Source organism: Hyperolius riggenbachi, chromosome 3 (genome assembly GCF_040937935.1).
Source record: "Hyperolius riggenbachi isolate aHypRig1 chromosome 3, aHypRig1.pri, whole genome shotgun sequence".
Lineage (NCBI taxonomy): Eukaryota > Metazoa > Chordata > Amphibia > Anura > Hyperoliidae > Hyperolius > Hyperolius riggenbachi.
This window is the reverse complement of record NC_090648.1, coordinates 365059734-365081939: the sequence shown is the minus strand read 5'-3', so window position 1 is coordinate 365081939 and position 22206 is coordinate 365059734. Positions and strand designations below refer to the sequence as shown.

The following is a 22206-nucleotide window of genomic DNA, read 5'->3' as shown; positions in this document are numbered from 1 at the left end:
TACACCTAACAGAATACCTTGGGGTGTCTTTTTTCTAAAATGGGGTCACTTGTGGGGTTCCTATACTGCCCTGGCATTTTACGGGCCCAAAACCGTGAGTAGTCTGGAAACCAAATTTCTCAAAATGACTGTTCAGGGGTATAAGCATCTGCAAATTTTGATGACAGGTGGTCTATGAGGGGGCAAATTTTGTGGAACTGGTCATAAGCAGGGTGGCCTCTTAGATGACAGGTTGTATTGGGCCTGATCTGATGGATAGGAGTGCTAGGGGGGTGACAGGAGGTGATTGATGGGTGTCTCAGGGGGTGGTTAGAGGGGAAAATAGATGCAATCAATGCACTGGGGAGGTGATCGGAAGGGGGTCTGAGGGGGATCTGAGGGTTTGGCCGAGTGATCAGGAGCCCACACGGGGCAAATTAGGGCCTGATCTGATGGGTAGGTGTGCTAGGGGGTGACAGGTGGTGACAGGAGGTGATTGATGGGTGTCTCAAGGTGTGATTAGAGGGGGGAAATAGATGCAAGCAATGCACTGGCGAGGTGATCAGGACTGGGGTCTGAGGGCGTTCTGAGGGTGTGGGCGGGTGATTGGGTGCCCGCAAGGGGCAGATTAGGGTCTAATCTGATGGGTAACAGTGACAGGTGGTGATAAGGGGTGATTGATGGGTAATTAGTGGGTGTTTAGGGTAGAGAACAGATGTAAACACTGCACTTGGGAGGTGATCTGATGTCGGATCTGCGAGCGATCTATTGGTGTGGGTGGGTGATCAGATTGCCTGCAAGGGGCAGCACGGTGGCGTAGTGGTTAGCTCTCTCGCCTTGCAGCGCTGGGTCCCTGGTTCGAATCCCAGCCAGGGCACTATCTGCAAAGAGTTTGTATGTTCTCTCCGTGTCTGCGTGGGTTTCCTCCAGGCACTCTGGTTTCCTCCCACATTCCAAAACCATACAGATAAGTTAATTGGCTCCCCCTAAAAATTGGCCCTAGACTACAGTACTTACACTACATAATATAGACATATGGCAATGGTAGGGATTAGATTGTGAGCTCCTTTGAGGGACAGTTAGTGACAAGATATATATATACATTGTACAGCGCTGCGTAATATGTCGGCGCTATATAAATACTAAATAATAATAATAATAAAAGGGGCAGGTTAGGGGCTGATTGATGGGTGGCAGTGACAGGGGGTGATGGGGGATTGATGGGTGATTGATGGGGGATTGACAGGGGATTGACAGGTGATCAGTGGCTTATTACAGGGAATAACAGATGTAAATAATGCACTGGCGAATTGATAAGGGGGGGGGGGTCTGAGGGCAATCTGAGCGTGTGGGTAGGTGATTGGGTGCCAGCAAGGGGCAGATTAGGGTCTAATCTGATGGGTAACAGTGACAGGTGGTGATAGTGGGTGATTGATGGGTGATTAGTGGGTGTTTAGGGTAGAGGACAGATGTAAACACTGCACTTGGGAGGTGATCTGATGTCGGATCTACGGGTGATTAGGGATGCTCATTCGGCGGATTTTTACTGTAATGTAAAATGGAGGAAATCTGCATCTCCCTATTTTCTGTATTTACATTACAGTAAAAATCCACCGACTTTAGTGGTTAATAGCAAAGCCCCCGTAAGTCCTAGAAACACCAATTTTCAGGGTTTATTAAACAGAATCTCCTGAACAAGATGCAAAAAAAAGTTTTCAAAAAGACCTTATAGTTTTTGAGAAAATCGATGTTAAAGTCGGGTGGGATTTCCGGCGGAAATTCCGCATCGGAATGCGGAAATTGGTAGTGGAAAGCGGAATCGGTATTTGGCAATGGCGGAATGCGGATTTACCGCGGAATCGGAAATTAACATTTCCGACCATCCCTACGGGCGATCTATTGGTGTGGGTGGGTGATCAGATTGCCCGCAAGGGGCAGGTTAGGGGCTGATTAATGGGTGGCAGTGACAGGGGGTGATTGATGGGTGTCAGTGACAGGAGGTGATTGATAGGTGATTGACAGGTGATCAGTGGGTTATTACAGGGAAGAACAGATGTAAATATTGCACTGGCGAATTGATAAAGGGGGGGTCTGAGGGCAATCCGAGCGTGTGGGTGGGTGATTGGGTGCCCGCAAGGGGCAGATTAGGGTCTAATCTGATGGGTAACAGTGACAGGTGGTGGTAGGGGGTGATTGATGGGTAATTAGTGGGTGTTTAGGGTAGAGAACAGATGTAAACACCAGGGCAGGAGGCAGCCTGTATAATAGGCTTTGTATACATTACAAAGCCTATTATACAATGTACATGCGGCGATCCGGGTGCTAATAACCCGCCGGCGCTTCCGAACGGCCGGCGGGTTACAGCACGGGGGGCGGAGCCAGTCGCCGGCGGCTGATCGCGGCACGAATGACGCGATCGCGGCATAACCATGCCCGCAGCCGCGATGGGCGTATTGCGGTCGTTTGGGCCCGGTCTTTGCCGCCGCCCATCGGCTGGGGGCGGTCCTTAAGTGGTTAAGATGCAAACCTTGTCTGTTGCAATGGAGCTGCAGTCCCTTTCTGGCAGGCTGCATATCATTGTCCGCCCTTTCCTGCTGTCAGCCTGTGATTGATTATCATTCACCTGTTTGGGAGTCTGCTCCCATTGGATGACCTCAGTATAAAGGACTGCTTCCTGCAGTGCTCCATGGGCTATCATAGTCTCAGCAGCACCAGCCTGTCTTGCTGTCACTTTGGCCCCAGATGGTGTTTCTAGTTCTAATGTTAATTCATGTGGACTGCACTGATCTCCTGCGTAGGAGTCAGTGAGTCCTTCTAGTTCCTGTTCCTGCTTATCAGTATTGTTACTTTGCTGGTCTTGCATCATATATTGGTTCATCGCCGATATATACGCATACTAGCACGTTTGTTATTTTCCTTGTATTCGTGTTAAGTTAGTACATCAGTGTCGCTGATATATACGTACTCGAACTGTTTATCCTGTGTTCAGTCAGTTTCCAGCACGTTTCGGTAGGTTGCGCTTAGCGTGATCACTCGTGCTTAGTTCAGTCCTGTTCCTGTTACCTTGCGTGGATTGCACTCACTTCTGCGTAGAAGTAGCTAATCCTTCCTAGTCCTGTTCTCTGTATTGCTCCAGTTCCTAGCCAGTGTTCCTTGCTTATGTCATATATCGGTTCATCGCCGATATATACATGTTAGTCAGTCGTTTGTAGTTTCATTGATAGCTGTAATTACAATACGCTAGGAATATCTTATCTATTGTGTAAGTATTGCGCCACATCTCCTACGGGAGTCAGTCCTCTCCTCCACTACAACTGAGGATATCCTGGTTCCTTGTGCTTGCGTGTGTGTGTGTCTCCTTCACGTCAGGTTATGCATGTCGTGCTGACTGTGGAGAATATACCACCGAGCGTGACATAGATTTACTGTATAAACCATGTAAACTTTACATAAGATATATATAGACAAGTTATTTACACACACACACACACACACACACACACACACACACACACACACACACACACACACACACACACACACACACACACACACACACACACACACCTATAGTTAGTTTTTCAGATCGGATCCACTTTAACCCTCCCTCACCCGCCCGCTCAGGTGCTGTAATTAACGTTTGGATTCCAAATGATTTCGGGGCGAAATCTATTCGGAATACACTCGGAGTTCATCCCTGTTGGGAGGTTTAGATAACTTCCTCATCTGCATGGTTGCTTTTGGGTTGTTACAAGGTAGTGGGTGGAAGAGCCAAGAATACTTATTTGTAGAAAAGAAGAATTCAACAAAGCAACCACAGCCTTTATTATTATGGTTAATAATAATGAAATTTAGCCTGGGGCGTAACTGGGGGGGAGCAGCCACCGCGACTGCAGGGGGGCTTAGAGGTGTGGGAGGCCCCAACTACTAACCTTCCCTTCCTCTGATACTTCAGATCAGGTGTTTGTGGCTACACATGTTATGCCTGTGAAGATCCTGATGGCCACACTTGTTGTAGTATTATTATTATTATTATTATTATTATTATTATTATTATTATAGTATTTATATAGGGCCAACATCTTCTGCAGCGCTTTACAGAGTATATATAGGCTCGTCACTAACTGTCCCTCAGAGGAGCTCACAATCTTATCCCTACCATAGTCATGTGTGTATTGTGTAATGTATGTATTGTAGTCTAGGCTCTAGGGACAATTTTGGGGCCAGCCAATTAACTTATCTGTATGTTTGTGGGATGTGGGAGGAAACCGGAGTGCCCGGAGGAAACCCACACAGCCACAGGAAGAACATACAAACTCCATGCAGATGTTGACCTGGCTGGGAATTGAACCAGGGACCCAGCGCTGCAAGGCGAGAGCGCTAACCACTACGCCACCGTGCTGCCCAACCACTATACCACTGTGCTGCCACACTTGTAAGATGGGCCCCCAGCCTGTGAGGGTCACCAGGGGGAGGCATGGGAATGGGTGTGAACATTAAGGGGACCCCATCAGTTTTGCTGGTGGGACCCGTGATTTGTAGTTACGCCCCTGAATTTAGCCATAACATAGTGTACATCGTGTCTATCATACACCAAAATCCATGTACTATACATCTAGTATGCAATGTGATGTCTTTGCTTGCTTCATACCATTATTCATTTCATCTGTGTTTTTATAAAGATGGATACATTCCAAATTAGAAGTATCAGTAACATATAATCTATAACTAGATCTTCTGTCAATGTAGAAATATTTAAGTCAATTTGCATAATTGGCGGCAATGGGTAAGATTCAGAAAACACTGGTACAATTTCCATGTGCACACAGCGCATGCAAAGTCTACCGGGGCTTACGCCAATTGCATGACTGGTATTGCCCAACTCTCATTATATATGAATGTGCACTGTCCATAAACATTTCACTGATGTTTTGTGAATCTGCCCCATGTTGTTGTTGTTGTTGTTGTTGTATGTATTTCAATGGGAACCACTAGCTCAACTGTAACTTAGAGTTCTTTAAATGGTACATCTCATTACTGTAGGACTACTCGAAGTCTCAAGAAGTCCTTTACACTGGGAAGTCAGCAATAGTTTTAATTAGCTATAAGCTGTTCATTTACGCACAAAATTGTTTCCATTCATACAACGTTTTTTTTTTCGTGAAGCTTCTCACAGATGTGGTTGTAAAATGTGCATTTCGTGTAATTCTGATATTTCCTTTTTCCATCTTGGAAGGAGGAAGTATCAGAGTTAAATGAAATGCACCCGTCCTACTGTTCCCTGCTGAAATGGTGCTGAATGCATGTGTTCGGGTTCTGAACCACGCATCGCTGAGTTCTAACACTACGTCTGGATACAGAAATCTGGTCACTGTGGCTTAAGACGCGTACACACAATGCTTGTTACTCAAAGGGTTCGAGACTCAGTCCCTTAAGTGAGAGTTCAAGAGCCAAGTGCTGTTCAGAGGGGTCACTCTGCTCTGTCTGTTGCTGTGGATGGGGGAAGTGTAAGGAGGGAACAATGGACTCGGCACCATTTGTTGCCAAAAGTGAACCTTGACTGTAAGCAAGCTAGAATGAACCCCCGCCCTGCCTGGTAAAAGCAGAGTACCTCTCGGGCCATACTACAAGGCACCTCCCAAAGTGACAAAATATTCTGCCTTTCCAAAGAATGCTAAGATATTGTAAGAAAGCAGGCGTGGCTAACCATCAACACCTAGATTTAATGGCACAAGTGGTCAGTTTTTGAACTTTTGCTATGGCCACTCTGTTATAACTTCTGCTGCCTGTGCTTTGTTTTTGTTTTTTTACATCGGAGGTTCGTTTAAAGCTCTGACATGCCGAATCAACTGTGCTAGCTGTTATAGTATTAAGGAAAGGACCCCCTGTTGTGTATATTTTGTAACATGTAGCTCTAAACTACACTGTTTTATGCACACTGCATTACACTCTCGCGGTTGACATGCCACTTGCAGAACTCTTATTGATGATGTGCTGCTCTCATTGAGCTGATATACAGTTGCTATTCTAAAAACTTTGCCTTTGTAACCCAAGTGACAGTTTTGATTTTGTTTTGTACTTTGTTGACCATGAACTCTACTTATGCAGAAATCAAAGGAAAAAATAGTTTACTATAATGGAGTCACCATTCAGCCTAGGGCATCTGAACTGCAGAGATTCCATCGAGACAAGATGAGCCAGGTGAGCAGCTCATGACTGCTAAGGGCTCAAGAGGAAAGTTCTGTCTACATAAAAAAGGGACCAATATTCTATTTTACAATGGTAATTTTCCATAGTAAAATATTGGTAAATCTTTAGTCATTGGGAATCCTATAGAATAAAAAAATCAGCCAGATACTTGAGGAAAGGCTCTGGGTTCTATTGAGTCTTCCCACTCCTCTCCCAGTCCCCTCCGTTAAGCGCTCGATCCCCCATTTGAATCCTCTGTCGCGAGGGACTTTGGAATCTTCGGGAGCCGAGTCCTCCCGTAGACAGTATCAAAAAGGAGGAATCCGCACAACGGTGTATGGTTTTTTTTTTTTTTTTTTTTTTGTCCTATGCCTTGACAAAGGGGGCCCCAGGGGCCCTGAAATGATCATCAGTCCAATCTTTATTCCATGTGTGTGTAATGAGACAGTAAACTTGCAACTTTGTTCCTGAAGACTGCAGATTCCTCCTTTTTGATACTGGATTCTCACTGGCTTGGAATCCTGCACCAACTGATCCACACACTGTGTTTGGTTCTTTTGTTTCCTTCCGAAGACTGGCAGCTTCATACTGCGCACACACGAGTGCGCGAGAGAGGGCGCTCGCACATGTGCAGTATGGAGCGCCCCGTCTTCGGGAGCACTCAGGCTCCCCGAAGACTTCCGAAGCCTCCCTTGGCGGCAGAGAGAACAGTATTTGACCGAATTGGTCAAATACTGCTACCAGGGAGCCAGTGTTGGAACGGGGACAGAGAGAGGAGAGGGAAGGCTCTATAGGGCCCAGAGCCTTCCCTCTCATTAGGTAAGTATCTGGCTTTTTTTTTTTAATAGATTCCCAATTACTTTAAATGTTACCCAAATTTTACTACCGCTAAATCTAACCCTACTCTCAAACAGAACCCTCCCCACTGACCCCTAACTTTAACTGCCACCCACGCAAACCCCCCTTTCTGATGCCTAACCTTAACCACCCCCCACGCAAATCCCCTCCCTGACGCCTAACCTTAAGGAGAGTCTGAAGCATTTTAAAATATGTTTTTATGGAGAAGGCTGCTTCAGCATTATAATCCAAACTGATTCACCACATTCCTGTGGCAGAACAAGGTCTTAATCACCCCGAAATCCGTAGAGCAAAATTCGGGGTTCCTTCCGGGTAGAGGCAGAGCTTTGTGCTGTAACTCTGCCTCTGCTTCATTCAATCTCCGGAGATCGGCGGAAATTGATTGGACTGGAGGCTGAGCTGCAGCGCAAAGCTCTGCCTCGCCCAGGCAGCAAAATCCACGACCTGGAAAGTCATGGAATTTTGCCCCGAGATTTCTTGGGGATGAAGACCGTATTCTGCCCTGGGGATGCGGGGAATCAGTTTGGATTATAATGCTGAAGCAGCCTGCTTCATAAAATCAGGTATTTTAAAACGCTTCAGACTCTCACCACCCCCTCCCTGCACTACTCCCTTCATGACGCCTAATCTTAACCCCCCACGCAAACCCCCTTCATGAAACCTTAGCTTAACCGCCCCCTCCCTTACGTCTAATCTTAAATCCAATAGGTAGAGAAAAAGGGGCTTTGCACATCCCTTGTAAAACTTCACTTTTAATGTAGAAAAATTAAAACTGCATACATTACATCCAGTACAATACTGCAAGAGGTACTAGGCTAAACTTTTACTCATTGCATAATTGTGTTCCTTTCATATAGTTTATAGGGCATTCCTCAAGCCAAATACTTTTTGTTATGTTTTAATACTCTACTTCCCTATAAACTAAACAAGCCTCGCCCACAGCTTTTTCACCGTGCCCTCGCACTGTAGCAAGGGCTTATGGGAGCTCAGTCTGGGCAGGAGGAGGAAGAGGTTACTAGCCAGTGATTTTAGAGGCAGAGGGGAGGAGGAGAGGGAACTGAATTTACACACAAGCAAGTTGATGGCATGTCCAGATCTCAGCCTGTGACAAACAGAACATGGCTGCTTTCGTATCACAGGAATAAATAATTATAACATTTTGAAGCTGTTGGCAGCTAGATTTGCTGTGGAAACTGTGTAAACTATCTAAACTTTAGATAAAATATATAGACAAGTTACTTGTTATAGTTAGTTTTTTATTACGGATCTGCTTTAACCGCCCCCCAACCAAAACCCCCTTTATGAAACCTTAGCTTAACCCCCTTAGCTTAAAGATCAGTTGCCGCCATAGGTGCCCATAGAAATATTGGTGACAGATTGTGCGTCTTGAGTGCCAGGGTCATTCGATATAAAAACTGTGGATAAAATATGCAGTAGCTTGTGCAGTAGCCAAAGCATCGCTATCTTGTTCTATCATCAATATTTCTATGGGCGCCCCAAACTTCCATGGCTCTCCGCCCAATTTTTATGTTTACAATTTCTGACTGCTGTCAGGAGCTGGAAACTGTCCTGACCGTGATGTTAACTAAAACCTGAGTTCCTACCATTCTTATTGTATCAGCATATGAACATTCTAATGAGGAAAGTAAAGAAGAAGAAAGCCTTGAAGAAGCAAGGTCTTATGAAGAATCTGTCTGGTTTTACCAGTGATAAAGCCTTCTCCCACTCCCAGGGAGACAGAGTCCTTCCCCAGTGGGGTCTCCTCAGCCACAGAGACTAGCTCTGATTCCTCCAGGTCATCTATGGAGACACAAAGCATGGAGACTCCTCATGCAATTGCAAATAAAATATTACATCCTTACTACTAGTAGAATATCTTATTCTCTATATTCAATCTTTATTGCATCTATAATGTAAAAAATATGAAAAGCAATAACATTTTTAATTTGATATGGTATTATTATTTAGAATACAGACTATGCCACAAAGCGACAAGGAATGAGCACCAAACATGTCCCCAGGAATCAGGGATTTGGCAGTGAACTTGCTACTGGTGATCAAGTAAAGGTCACTGCTACAGAACATACCGTAACACTGGGCAGTGGATACAGTACATCAGTTAATGAACCTGTCTGACTCGACCATGTAGTGGCAGGTTCCAGGACTACATCTGTAGGAGTGATGTCGCATAATCATTACACTCTCAAAACCGATGGTGACATCACTTGAATAAAGCAAAGTTTATATAGAGGTTTACTTAAGAACAATACCATGATACCATGAGCAAATAAAATCACTTCAAATTACTGCAGAGAGCTCCCGTACATCCAACACAACCATACATGTCCTACACCATACTGGGTACCAGCACCACCACACTTCTGAAATCCATAGGATGAGAAAAACATAGTTTGTGAGAATGTTAAGATGTTAGCAGTCAGCTGTATGGTATTCCACAGAAACGCCAGCTTGGACGCATAACGTACTATCTGGATAAGTAAGATTTGCAGACATGCATGGTCAGCCCCTGTTATCTCATCACTGTGGTGACCTGAATCATGCTTCTGCTCGGCTGCTATTTTCCAACAGAAGTGGCGCCACCCTCTCCTTACATCTACCGCTGCAACCCGGGTAACGAGTACTAAGTGCTTGGGGAGCAGTGTGCAGCTACAGGTCCTGCTGACATAGTTGAGGCTACAGCCTATTGGGTCTGCTCAACACTAGTGTGGAAGGTGACCCCGCCCACCTACGCGTTACGCTTGTCCCTTGCGAGCTTAATCAGGCTTACCAAGTAAATGTCACTGCTACAGAACATAACACTGGGCAGTAGATACAGTATTGGACAGATCAGTGGATACGGATTTAACAAATAATGGGCACTGGAAATGCCACTGAGTACCAGGTAATGAGTATTGCACGAGTTGCTGAGTCGTAGGTAATGGAAATTAAATCTGCTGATGCAGAGTGAATAGGTGGTGACCATACCACTAAGCACTAAACTTCCCGTGAGCACCAACAGTGGGCCTGAATGCTAGGTAAAGAACAAGTATTATTACAGGGATTGCATTATTTGCCGCAACAGGAAGAAGGCTAGAACATTATTTTGGATCGTGATCCCTTCTCTTCTATAACGTGATAATTATCAGACATATAGCAATTCTCATCTCCAAAAAGGTAATGAGGTTAATTACCGGATCAAGTTTAAGAGTGGCGATTTCTGACTACATTTATTGCTATAGTACATAGCAAGGAAATGAACAGCGCTACTTAAAAACAGATGAGTGCCTACCTGCAAAAGAGTGCAAGCCCCACTTATGGGATAAAATACACACTGAGCATACGCATGACCTGTCTATCACTGGAGGATGTTGGTTTCCTGTAACAGCTTGCATGCAACTTGTTAAGTACTCATCCCTCCCACTGCGAAGAAGTCAATCCTCCATGGGAGGGGACCTAACACTAACTAAATCCTACCTATGCATATGCATAGCCTGGGCGCGCTACCAAGTAAAATTGAAAATTGCGCAAAAAGTGGGATCAGCGCATCACCAGGCCGCCTCCGATCAGAGATGCGCTGAGCCCCCCCAGAAACTGCAAACGCACATTGAACCCAAACAGAGGCTCTGCATATACACCAAAAGCAAAGCTGTTAAGTGAGAGCGGCTGAATTAAATTTTTGCGCAATTTTCAATTTTACTTAGTAGCGCGCCCCGGCTATGCATATGCATAGGTAGGATTTAGTTAGTGTTAGGTCCCCTACCATGGAGGATTGACTTCTTCGCAGTGGGAGGGACGAGTACTTAACAAGTTGCATGCAAGCTGTTACAGGAAACCAACATCCTCCAGTGATAGACAGGTCATGTGTATGCTAGGTGTGTATTTTATCCCATAAGTGGGGCTTGCACTCTTTTGCAGGTAGGCACTCATCTGTTTTTAAGTAGCGCTGTTCATTTCCTTGCTATGTACCAATTTAATTCATTTTTGGTCAGCCGCTCCCACTTAACAGCTTTGCTTTTGGTGTATGTGCAGAGCCTCTGTTTGGGTTCAAGGTGCGTTTGCAGTCTCTGGGGGGGGGGCTCAGCCCATCTCTGATCGGAGGCCATTCGGAGGCGGCCTGGTGATGCGCTGATCCCACTTTTTGCGCAATTTTCACATTTATTGCTATGATGACACTGGTTTTTTTTGTTTTTTTTTTCATGCGTTTAATTTCTACTCGACACAATCTGTTTCATAAGCCGATCTATTACAATCCTGTAAATGGTATTTTTAATATATCCATGTCCATTCATTCCTACAGTTGGGGCAAAGCATTTTTAACGTACTGATTCTGAGCTATTTGTTCAATGTACAAATTTGGTTCATTTGTGCAGTCGCATATTAAATAAAGGATATTATTAAGATATATACAGGAACTCAACTCTGTAAATTGTACCATGGTTATTGAAAGAATTAATGAATGGTTCACCTTATCGTTATACCGTGCCTGGTTTTCCTTTAGGCAGTATAGAAAGCATTTTGTTCCTTGCCTGAAATGATTAAAGTATACACTAAAATCTTGTTATAGTAGACTCCAAAGGATTGGGAAAAGTAATTAACTATAGCAGAAGTTTACTCTAGCAAAAATTGCCATTCTCAAGCACTTACATGGTTGTAGCCACATTGTGCCCCCAATCCCCCTTCCCTCTCTAGTAATGTAGCCTAATTTACCCCCCACCCTTGCAGCATTATGGAGCACAAGCAGCACTCGCATTCACCACCTTCATGTTCCAGGGAGCGCACACATTACCACACAGGGAGGGAGGATAGATGCCAGCCTCGGCCCGGCCCTGATACCATTGGTGCCGACACTTAGCAAAACACTGCTATTCAGCCAATCATTCAGGCACCGTTAAAAGGCAGGCGATTGGGAGAAAGTGGCTCCGATATCTCCACGGGTGGGACTTAACATGCATACTGCACTGTAATGGAGGGTGCTGGGCAACTCTGACCTGACTTCATTGGATCCCACACTGACACATCGCCACCCACTTTATACTATGGCCAAAAACAGCGTCCCCTAGGGCATGAAAACAGATTTACTATACCCGAAGTTTTATTACATCTAGGTTTGCTATACCAGGCCTTACTCCCATAGTTATAATGGAGATTGGCAGGGGACCTTGAGAAGTAGTTTACTATACCTGAATCTTTACCATAAGAGTTTACTATAGTGAGCTTTTACTGTTATATACAGTTTTTGGGTTTCATACTTTGCCTGTAACATGCATTAACCATGCCCCCCAATTTACTGTGCATCAGACTGTTTCAGACTGCCTAATGGTGGCCACTAATGATCCAATCTTTTTCATCCAATCTTACCAAATGTATATAGTATGAGGGTAAATTGAGTGAATATACTGAATGGATACTTCAGGCAGTTACCTTATATTACATAGAAATGGTAAGATTGGATGAAAACGATTGGATCATTAGTGGCCACCTTTAGCTATGCTGATGAGGAATGGTCACATTTTCTAGTTTGGAATTGGAATATCTCCACTTGTTTGTGACTGTTTAAGGTATGGAAAGACCTACCTTTTCTTTAGTTTTTTTGTTTTCTTTGTATGTAAGTTTGTAAGTTATGTTGAGCTTCTGTTATCAAGCTAGTTTTAATGTAAACCTTGTTCGGAAGAATTCTTTCTTTCTTTTGCATTTTGGGTTCTGAAAAAAATAACTACAAAGACTAGACTGCTCCCAAAAACATGGAGTATGATGGGAAATAATCAACACTGCGGCTTATTGATGTTTCAGTTCCTTCTGTTTGCAGTGAATGTCCTTTTTACTGTGGGAGTTATTTCTCAGTTTCCATTTTTCCCTTCTTTTCATGCAGAACAAACACAAAGATGTCAGAATCCTGGAAAACAGCTACTCTGATCCGCCTGGCAGAGTGACTTGCATCATGCGAGGACATGTCTGTCTCACCTCCACACAAACACAGCAAGGCTTTGATATATTAGACTATCTGACATCAAACTGTCTAACAGCAACTGCAAGTAAATACAAGCTACCAAAGTTATGTCATAAGTTTATACATTATATGTATGAGCATGGGCATCTGCACATTGGGCAAAATAGGGCTTGCAACCCCCCCCCCCCCCCCGGCCAGCTTCTGCCCCCCCAGCCACCCGAACCCTCTGGAGGAGGAAGCAACACAAAAGGAGGGACAGTGGCTGGGAGGGGGGCTGGACCCCCCACATCCCTCACCTGGGTCTCCTCCTTCTGGCGCTTCCCCCCCCCCCCCCTCAAAATTAGCAGCGGCAATCAGAAGCGGGCAGAGAGGAATTACTCACCTTTTTTCTGCGTTTCAGGCGATAGTACGCAGCGCCATTGTCACGTGATACTGGTCACCACCTTCTCTACCACTCTGTGCTTCCTGATTAGCAGAAGCACAGTGAGCGGCGGAGAAGTCGGAGACCAGTGTCACGTGACGATGACGCAGCGCGCCATCGTCTGGCACGCAGGTAGAAGGTGGGCAGTTCCTCTCCACCCTCTGATGCCCGATTCTGTTTGCCGCTGCTAATTTGGAGGGGGGAAGCGCCAGAAGGAGGGGGACCCAGGTGAGGGAGGTGGGGGGGTCTGCCCCCCCCTCCCTGCAGCTGTCCCTCCTTCCAAGCTTCCCCCATACTGGGGGCAACTATACTAGCTACACTGGGGGCAACTATATACTAATACACTCCCTCTCAGCTGTGTCTCTCTGAAGTCCCCCCCCTCTCTCTCTCTTGTCTGTCTGTCTGCCTTTCTACTACCCTCCCCACACATGGGCACCCTCCTCCTACCCACTGGCAACCCCCTCCTGCCCATTGTCACCCTCTCCCACCCACTGGCACCCTCTCCCACCCACTGGCACCCTCCTGCAAAATCTGGGGTGTGGCTTAATGCCACACAGGGGGCATGGCTTAAGTTTCCCTGTCACTACCTCAACTGGGGGGCACCTGTGTCGTAGGCACTCGCAATCTAATGCCTACCATAGCCCTAGTCTAATGTCCCACCATTGCTAAGTTCAAGTAAATTTGTCTCCACCTGTGACCACACCAACATCGTGGTTCATGGCCACGCCCAATTGTTTTCCAGTGCGGGGCGCGTAGCGCACCGCGTGACTCCGATCCCACCATTTTTGCCCCCAACTCCCCCCCCCCCCGGAAAACTTTCTGCAGACATCCATGTGTATGAGGCAAAAAATATTGCACAAAGGCCCGGTTGTACACAGCACATACGAAGTGCAGCGAGCTGATCTGTGATTCGGTCAGTGAATCTGGTGAGTCTGGACCTTTTTGTACATGTGGCTGAAGGCACACGTTTTTGCAGTGTAGCACATCTTTCACAAAAGGGAATGTGGTGAATATAAAGTTGTTTGAAGTTGGATTGTGCTATGTCCCCCCCATCATTAGGGTTTTTTTCTTGAGCTTATACCATACACACTGTATTGGAGAGTGAGGCGGATCGCAGTGGATTTTGTGCTAAAGCCTGAATTGCTAATCTGTTGATAAATCAGCCACTGATGTCGTGAGCACAATTTATATTGGTTAATGTATGGTGTTGGGACAGCTGAACATCAGGACTGGAGAGTGTATTGAACTATTGGAAGCAGTATCGCACTATGTAGCATTATTTGTTCTTTATAAGAAAAAGGATCAAGTATTGGAGGACTAAAGAACTGTGTATATACTGAGGAGCGTATGTGACTTTATTGCAGACTGTATGAGGCTGCATAATCTTTTCTACATGGTTTCTTTGGGTAATATTTTTTTTCCCCAAGAATTGTTACATTTTTTAGTCATTCTACAGGGAAAAATAGGCATATATGCAAAAAAATGATTTGTAGTTGCACCACAGCTAGAGCTTATCAAGTAGCATAAGGTGCTCTGGCTTTGTGCACATATTCAGTTATGTTCACCCTTAATGGCTGCTGATTAAACATTACAGCATTATCTATTCAGTAGGAGACCTTGGGCAAGACTCCCTAACACTGCTACTGCCTATAGAGCATGACCTAGTGGCTGCAGCTCTGGCGCTTTTGAGTCTGCCAGGAGAAAAGCACGATCTAAATGTTCTGTGTCTTGTCTGTGTCTATTATTTAAAGGGGAACTGCCATATTTATTTCCTTTTAATCAATACCAGTTGCCTGGCAGCCCTGCTGGTCTATTTCTCTGCAGTAGTATCTGAATAACACCAGAAACAAGCATGCAGCTAGTCTTGTCAGATCTGGCTTTAAAGTCTGAAACACCTGATCTGCTGCATGCTTGTTCAGGGGCTATGGCTAATAGTATTAGAGGCAGAGGATCAGCAGGACTGCCAGGCAACTGGTATTGCTTAAAAGGAAATAAACATGGCAGCCTCCATATACCTCTCTTCAGTTCCCCTTTAAGGGAATGAGCATTGTACAAGCAAAGCTGTTAACCTTCCTGGCGGTAAGCCAGAGCTGAGCTCTGGCTATGCCGCGCAGGAGGATTTCTCAGGCCCTGCTGGGCCGATTTGCTCACTTTTTTTTTTTTTTTTTGCAACACGCAGCTAGCACTTTGCTAGCTGCGTGTGCATTCCAATCACTGCCACTCCGCGCTTGATCGCCGCTGATCGCCACGCCATGCCGCCCCCCCCCCCCAGACCCCGTGCGCTGCCTGGTCAATCAGTGCCAGGCAGTGCTGAGGGGTGGATCGGGACTCCCTTAGACGTCACGACGTCCATGACATTGGTGACGTCATCCTGCACCGTCGCCATGGCGACGGGGAAAGCCCTTCAGAAAATCCCGTTCTTTGAACTGGATTTCCTGATCAAAGATCGCCGGAGGTGATCGAAGCGGGCGGGGGGGATGCCGCTGTACAGCGGCTATCATGTAGCGCTACATGATTTAAATAAAAAAAATTTAAAAAAATTGTGCTGCGCTGCCCCCTGGCGGTTTCTAATAGACCGCCAGGAGGGTTAAGCAATAGCTGAGCTGTGTGTGTGGTTCAATGGAGAGGAGAGAATAGAAGACAAGCTGTAGATGAGTGAGGCTAGATTCACAGTGGGACGTTGCATTTTGATGCCACGTTAAAGTCGCACCGCAAGCTTACAACGCAACGCGCCCAAAAAGTGGCAACGCAGCGTTACCGTCGCATACAGCAGATACAGTAAAAAACACAGTCATTACTGAGCATGTGCAAACAGTCCAATGCAGCTAATAATGTGTATAACGCACTGCATGCAGTACTTTAACTTAACGTGCAGCGTTAGACACCAATGCAACGTGTGCACTGTGAACAGGGCATTGATTTTTCATTGCAGTGAGTTATTCTGCATTAAATGTTGTTTTAACATGCGACTTTAACGTCCCACTGTGAACTTAGCCTGAGTGTCATGAGGGACAATAGACCATGCATTTGGTCTTTTAGTGATCTACCATGGTAGATCTGATAAGCAACTTTGTGAGGCAGCTGTATAAATGCTAGATTGAGACATCATAGAACAATTGTCTCATCCAGATTTTTTTCCATGCAAAAGTCAATTGCGTACCACTCCTGTCCACAGTCATTAAAATACACAATAATATTCCAATCTATAGCATACCTTCCAACTTTTTGAGATCAGAAAAAGGGACACTTAAGCCACACCCCTGACACACCTCTAACCACACCCCTAGTGACACATCCTACAAAGATTTCGTAAGAAAAATATGGTATTTTACAATTCAAAATACACCGGTCCTTTCTATCCTGGTTCAGTTTCCTTTATATTAAAATTTGAAAATAAGAACAAATAAACTAAAGGATGACAATAAAGTTTAGAGCCAAAGACATTTTTCAGGAGAATAAGGCATATATTTACACAGATCTGTACATCAGTCCTGAAAGAGGGACAAATGAGGAGGAAAGAGGGACAGGACAGAGTTCCCAAAGAGGAACTGTCCCTCAAAAAGAGGGACAGCTGGGAGCTATGCTATAGTTCAGGGAAAATGCTTGAGGCTAAGTTCACAGTGGGACGTTAAAGTCGCGCGTTAAAACAGCATTTAACGCAGAATAACTCACTGCAATGAAAAATCAATGCCCTGTTCACAGTGCACACTTTGCGTTGGTGTCTAACGCTGCACGTTAAGTAAAAGTACTGCATGCAGTACGTTATACACGTTATTAGCTGCGTTGGACTGTTTGCACATGCTCAGTAATGACTTGGAAGCATACTTTTCATTGCCTGTATTTTTTACTGTATCTGTTGTATGCGACGGTAACGCTGCGTTGCCACTTTCTGGGCGCAACGTCCCACTGTGAATCTAGCCTCAAAGAAGAATAAAGCACTATGTATTAATACGTTTGGTTTTTTCATATTAATTTACTTAAAATATTAGTTAAAAATACAAATCCACTTCTGAAATTTCTTCCCCAGATTACTATAAGAAAGCACGACTTATGTCTGCAAAGCCCTGCAGAAAAAAGGATATTGTGGTCTATGAGTTGGTGGTAGTATTTCTGTACATTGTAATTCCTTCTGCAAGCACTGTGTGGGGTTAGTGACAAAATATGTTAATTGGGCTCCGTCTCCATGGTTACCTATGTCATCTTCCTTGCTAATTTTTGCACATGGGCATAGTCTGAAAGATACTGACGGCAGTGTAACGCTCACTAACAAAGCAAACATTTTCTACAGACTTAAAACTGCTCATTCTAAATGTTGTTTTTCTCAGCTGCAGACCTACCATGGGGATTGAAAAACAGAGTGAATAATGCTGGTCTGAATTCAGGCTTTCTCTGCAGACCTCTTATCTATATTGATTGTGAAGCATTACTGGTGAGTGTTTTATAGGAAGCCTGTAGTAAGAGGAATAAGGTAGCTGCCGTTTTTGTTCCCTTTTGCCTGTTGTCCTGCTGATCTTATGACTTCAGCAGTGTTTGATGCAGGTGTGCGACTCCAAGCAGCCATTGCATCTAAACAACCAATCTGTAAACTTATTCTGTCTCAGACATACGCAAGATGCTTTGTGAGGCATCATTCAAATAGATGGCTGAACAAGTGCGATTGCCATGTGGTTTCAGTACAGATCAATTAGGAAATGAGTGCCAACCCGTTCCATATAATTCAACCAAATGGCAGCCTTGGTAACCACACAGGTCAAAAGCATGGTGCATCATTGTGCGATAGAAACCTTCCACAGAACCCGAGGTTAGAGACGTATGGAAGCTGACATTTCTTTCCTTTTTAAACAATGCACGTTGCCTGGCTGTTGTGCTGATCCGCTGCCTCTAAGGCCTATCTATACATATGCCATATGAAACTTGGCCAAGGCAGCCAATGACTGCCTCTGCTAAGAATCCAGCTTGTGTAAGCCAGCCCTGATGCCCCGACTGCTTGTGCGATTTGCATAGCGGATCACTCCCAAGCTGCTCTGTCCCCTCGTATACAGCATACTTGGTCGCTTGCTTGCACAGCAAGTGTCTGCACAGCCTCTACCCAGCAATGTCACCTGATGGGTTGCTTACCAATCCCCTTCAGGCAGCATTAACCTCCTTAGCGGTAACCCCGTGCTACACACGGGGTAGCCGCCGCGGAAAATCACATGGCCCCAGGACTTTTTTTTTTTTTAAATGGTGGCATACATTTTAGCTAGCGGTTCGCTAGCTAAGCGTATGCACTAAGTTGCTCCGGTCCCCGGCGATCGCCCGCAATAGCTTCCGCTACGTACTCCCCAGCGTTCCCAGACCGGCGCAGCCGCCCAATCGGCTCCAGGCTTTGCGATGACGGCGATCGGGATTGCGGATGACGTCATGATCTCATCTCCGATCGTCGCCATAGCAACGCCGGAAGCCGATCGGGAAACTGCGCTTTCCGCGGGATCATGGCGAGGTATGTATAGCCCGAGGCGATCGGCGCAACATTTAGCATACGCTTAGCTAGCAAAATGCTAGCTAAAGCAAATGGAGGAGTGGAATCGCTGCAACCACCAATGCATAGCCCAAAGGAGCAGGGATCAAGGGTCTCAAACATTCAGGCAAAGAAAAATATCCCGCTGCACCATGGGTGGGTAAAAAACTTCCTTCAATTTTATTAGCACATCAGTAGAACAAAAGGCTGACGCGTATCGGAGCTCAAGGCTCCTTAATCATAGCCAGCTAGCTAAAGCGTTTAGAAAATTTTGGGGGGGCAAAAAAACCTCCTGGCGGATGCAGCCTCAGAAACTGCGTACCGCTAAGGGGGTTAATTGAGCCTTAATACTTTTAGCAAAAGACTCTGATCAAGCATGTTCAGAGGATTCTGACACAAATCTGATAAGATTGGCTGCATGCTTGTTTCAGGCGTGTGATTCAGACACTGCTGACCAGAAAGATCAGCAGGGTCGCCAGGTAACTGATATTCTTTAAAATGAAATAAAGATGGCAGCCTCCATCTTTATCACCTTGGGTTTCTTTGAACATCTAAGCAGGTATCTGCTGTGCCCAGATGTATGAACAGATGGCCCAGATGACGAGAGTGTAAGGGCTGGTTCACACGGGCTTCTGCCGAGCTTACGCTCCGCGCCACGTTCAAAACGCCGGCGTTTACCGGTAAGTGCTAGCTTTTGAAGGCTTTAAGGAAGCATTCAAGGCTAGTAATTCTGGTCTCTATTGTTTCCTGGTGTTTACCATCTCTGAAAGCAACATGTTGCTTTCGAGACTAGATGCAACGCCGGGATCTACCGCCAGGCTTGCATGAAAGCCTGAAAAAGCCAGCTCTAAACGCTCCCATTCACTCGAATGGGAATGGCGGTAGATCCCACAAAACGCTGCATTTGTAACGCCGCGTTAAATGACACAAAAACGCCAGAGTGAACCAGCCCTAAGAAGGCCTCATACAATGATTGTTGTATAGACATGCTGTAGGGAGCCAAAAATGTGTATTTGTCAGCTGTTTAGTGACCCAGCTTAATGGATCAACAAACGTTTCTAAGGGAGGTCTGTAATGAGGCTGTATTTCCCCTGACACAGGGCTGGTGCACACTACGGGCTGGTGCACACTGAGCGGCTTTTTGGGCGTTTTCAGATCCGCTTGCGGCTGCGGATCTGCTTGGTCAATGTATCTCAATGGGGTGGTGCACACCAGAGCGGCAGGCGTTTTGCAGAAACGAAAAATGCCTGGGTGAGGCATTTTTTGGATTTCGGATGCGTTTCTGCCTCAATGTTAAGTATAGGAAAAACGCAAACCGCTCTGAAAAACGGCACTTCAGAGCGGTTTTGCAGGCATTTTTGTTACAGAAGCTGTTCAGTAACAGCTTTACTGTAACAATATATGAAATCTACTATACTGAAAACCGCAGCAGCAATCCGCAAAACGCTAGCAAAACGCCTCATAAAAATAAAAAAAAGCGTTTAAAAATCTGCTAGCATTTTGCGGATCTGCTAGCGGGTTTTGGTGTGCACCAGCCCTACAAGAGCTTTTCTAAGCACTTTGTGATTTTAAAAGCTCCTGCTAATGTTCTCCTATGTATGTGTTCTCACTGGAGCAATGTGATTTTGTAAAAATCCCCCATAGGATTGCATTAGCAAGAGCTTATAAAATATCTAGTATTTAAAAAGCTCTTGTAGTGTGCACCAGCCCACAACCAGGATCAGCACAACAGTCAGGCAAGACGGATTTTGTAAAGGGGGTGAGGGAGATTGAGTATAAAGGTAGCAGCTTCTTCAGCAATCTGACCACAGGACTTAAAGGACAACTGAAGTGAGAAGAATATGGAGGCTGCCATATTTATTTCCTTCTAAACAAAACCAGTTGCCTGGTAGCCCTGCTGATCTACTTGGCTGCAGTAGTTTTTGAATTACACAAACCAGCATGCAGCTAATTTTGTCATCGCTGATAATTGTCACACACCTGATCTGCATATGCTTATTCATGGTGTATGGCTAAAAGTATTAGAGACAGAGGATCAGCAAAACAGACAGGTAACTAGTATTGTTTAAAAGGAAATAAATATGGCAGCCTCCATATCTCTCTTGTTAGTTGTCCTTTTAAATGCCAACTCAAAGAAAATTGTTTATAGTAGTTTTGCATAGTGCAACAATGGATTGGAATCTATTCAGTGGGTAGGTAAACCTCTCCAAGAATTAAAAAAGGAACTACAAATAAAACATTATTTTTTTTTTGTATCAAGAGGAAGAATGCCCGACAAGTTTTTATTTGAAAGCAACAATGCTCCATGAAGGACCCATTGACGAGAAGTGAGGTAAAATCTCTAAACTAAAAGGACAACTAAAGTGAGAGGGATATGGAGGCTGCCATATTTACTTCCTTTTAAAGGGAAGATCTGCGCTGCTAAAAATAAAAATAAAAAAAAAACGGCACTTACCTGGGGCTTCTTCCAGCTCCTGGCAGTCAATCTGTGCCCTCGGCGCAGCTCCTCTCCCTCCGGGTGTCCAGCGGTGAAGAAGCCTACCTCGCCAGGTCGGCTTCCGGGTCGGCGTCGTGTGCGTACCACGGCGCGGGTCACGTGGTGTAATGTGACGTCATCGGGTCTCTACTGCGAAGGCGCAGTAGTTCTGTGCTTGCGCAGTAGAGACCCGATGACGTCTCTACACCACGTGACCCCCCGCCGTGGAGCGCACAGAAGCCAACCTGGCGTGGTCGGCTTCTTTACCGCTGGACGCCCGGAGGGAGAGGAGCTGCTGCGAAGGCACCGATCGACTACCAGGAGCTGGAAGAAGCCCCAGGTGAGTGCAGTTTTTTTTTAGCAGCGTGAACCTTCCCTTTAACCTCCTTGGCGGTAACCCTGTGTGTGACACGGGGTAAGCCGCCGGAGGGTGCCGCTCAGGCCCTGCTGGGCCGATTTACATAATTTTTTTTTTGCTGGACGCAGCTAGCACTTTGCTAGCTGCGCCAGCACACTGATCGCCACCGCCCCGCGTCCGATCGCCGCTATCCGATGCGGCGCGCCCCCCCCCCCCAGTCCCCGCGCGCTGCCTGGCCAATCAGTGCCAGGCAGCGCCGAGGGGTGGATTGGGACTCCCAATGACGTCACGACGTTGGTGACGTCATCCCGCCCCATCGTCATGGCGTCGGGGTAAGCCCTCCAGGAAATCCCATTCTTTGAATGGGATTTCCTGATCGAAGCGGGCGGAGGGATGCCGCTGAGCAGCGGCTATCATGTAGCGAGCCCTAGGCTCGCTACATGATTTAACAAAAAATTTAACTGCTGCGCTGCCTCCT

At 45.8% G+C, this 22206-nt stretch overlaps 1 protein-coding gene and 1 long non-coding RNA gene across 4 annotated transcripts in view; one reads left to right on the top strand and one right to left on the bottom strand.

Annotated features, from left to right (window-relative positions):
• Positions 1-22206, top strand: part of LOC137563985 (uncharacterized) — a 230566-nt gene that overhangs the window by 84297 nt on the left and 124063 nt on the right. The window lies entirely within an intron of this gene.
• The window catches only part of SH3TC2 (SH3 domain and tetratricopeptide repeats 2), a 169399-nt gene that overhangs the window by 141256 nt on the left and 5937 nt on the right, over positions 1-22206 (bottom strand). The window contains exon 3 of one of the 2 annotated variants that reach the window (XM_068277136.1): positions 8731-8826. The exons of the other annotated variant lie outside the window; for it this stretch is intronic. Coding sequence (XP_068133237.1) covers positions 8731-8826 — 96 coding nt within the window. The remainder of the gene's footprint in view (positions 1-8730; positions 8827-22206) is intronic. 2 annotated transcript variants of the gene reach the window in all.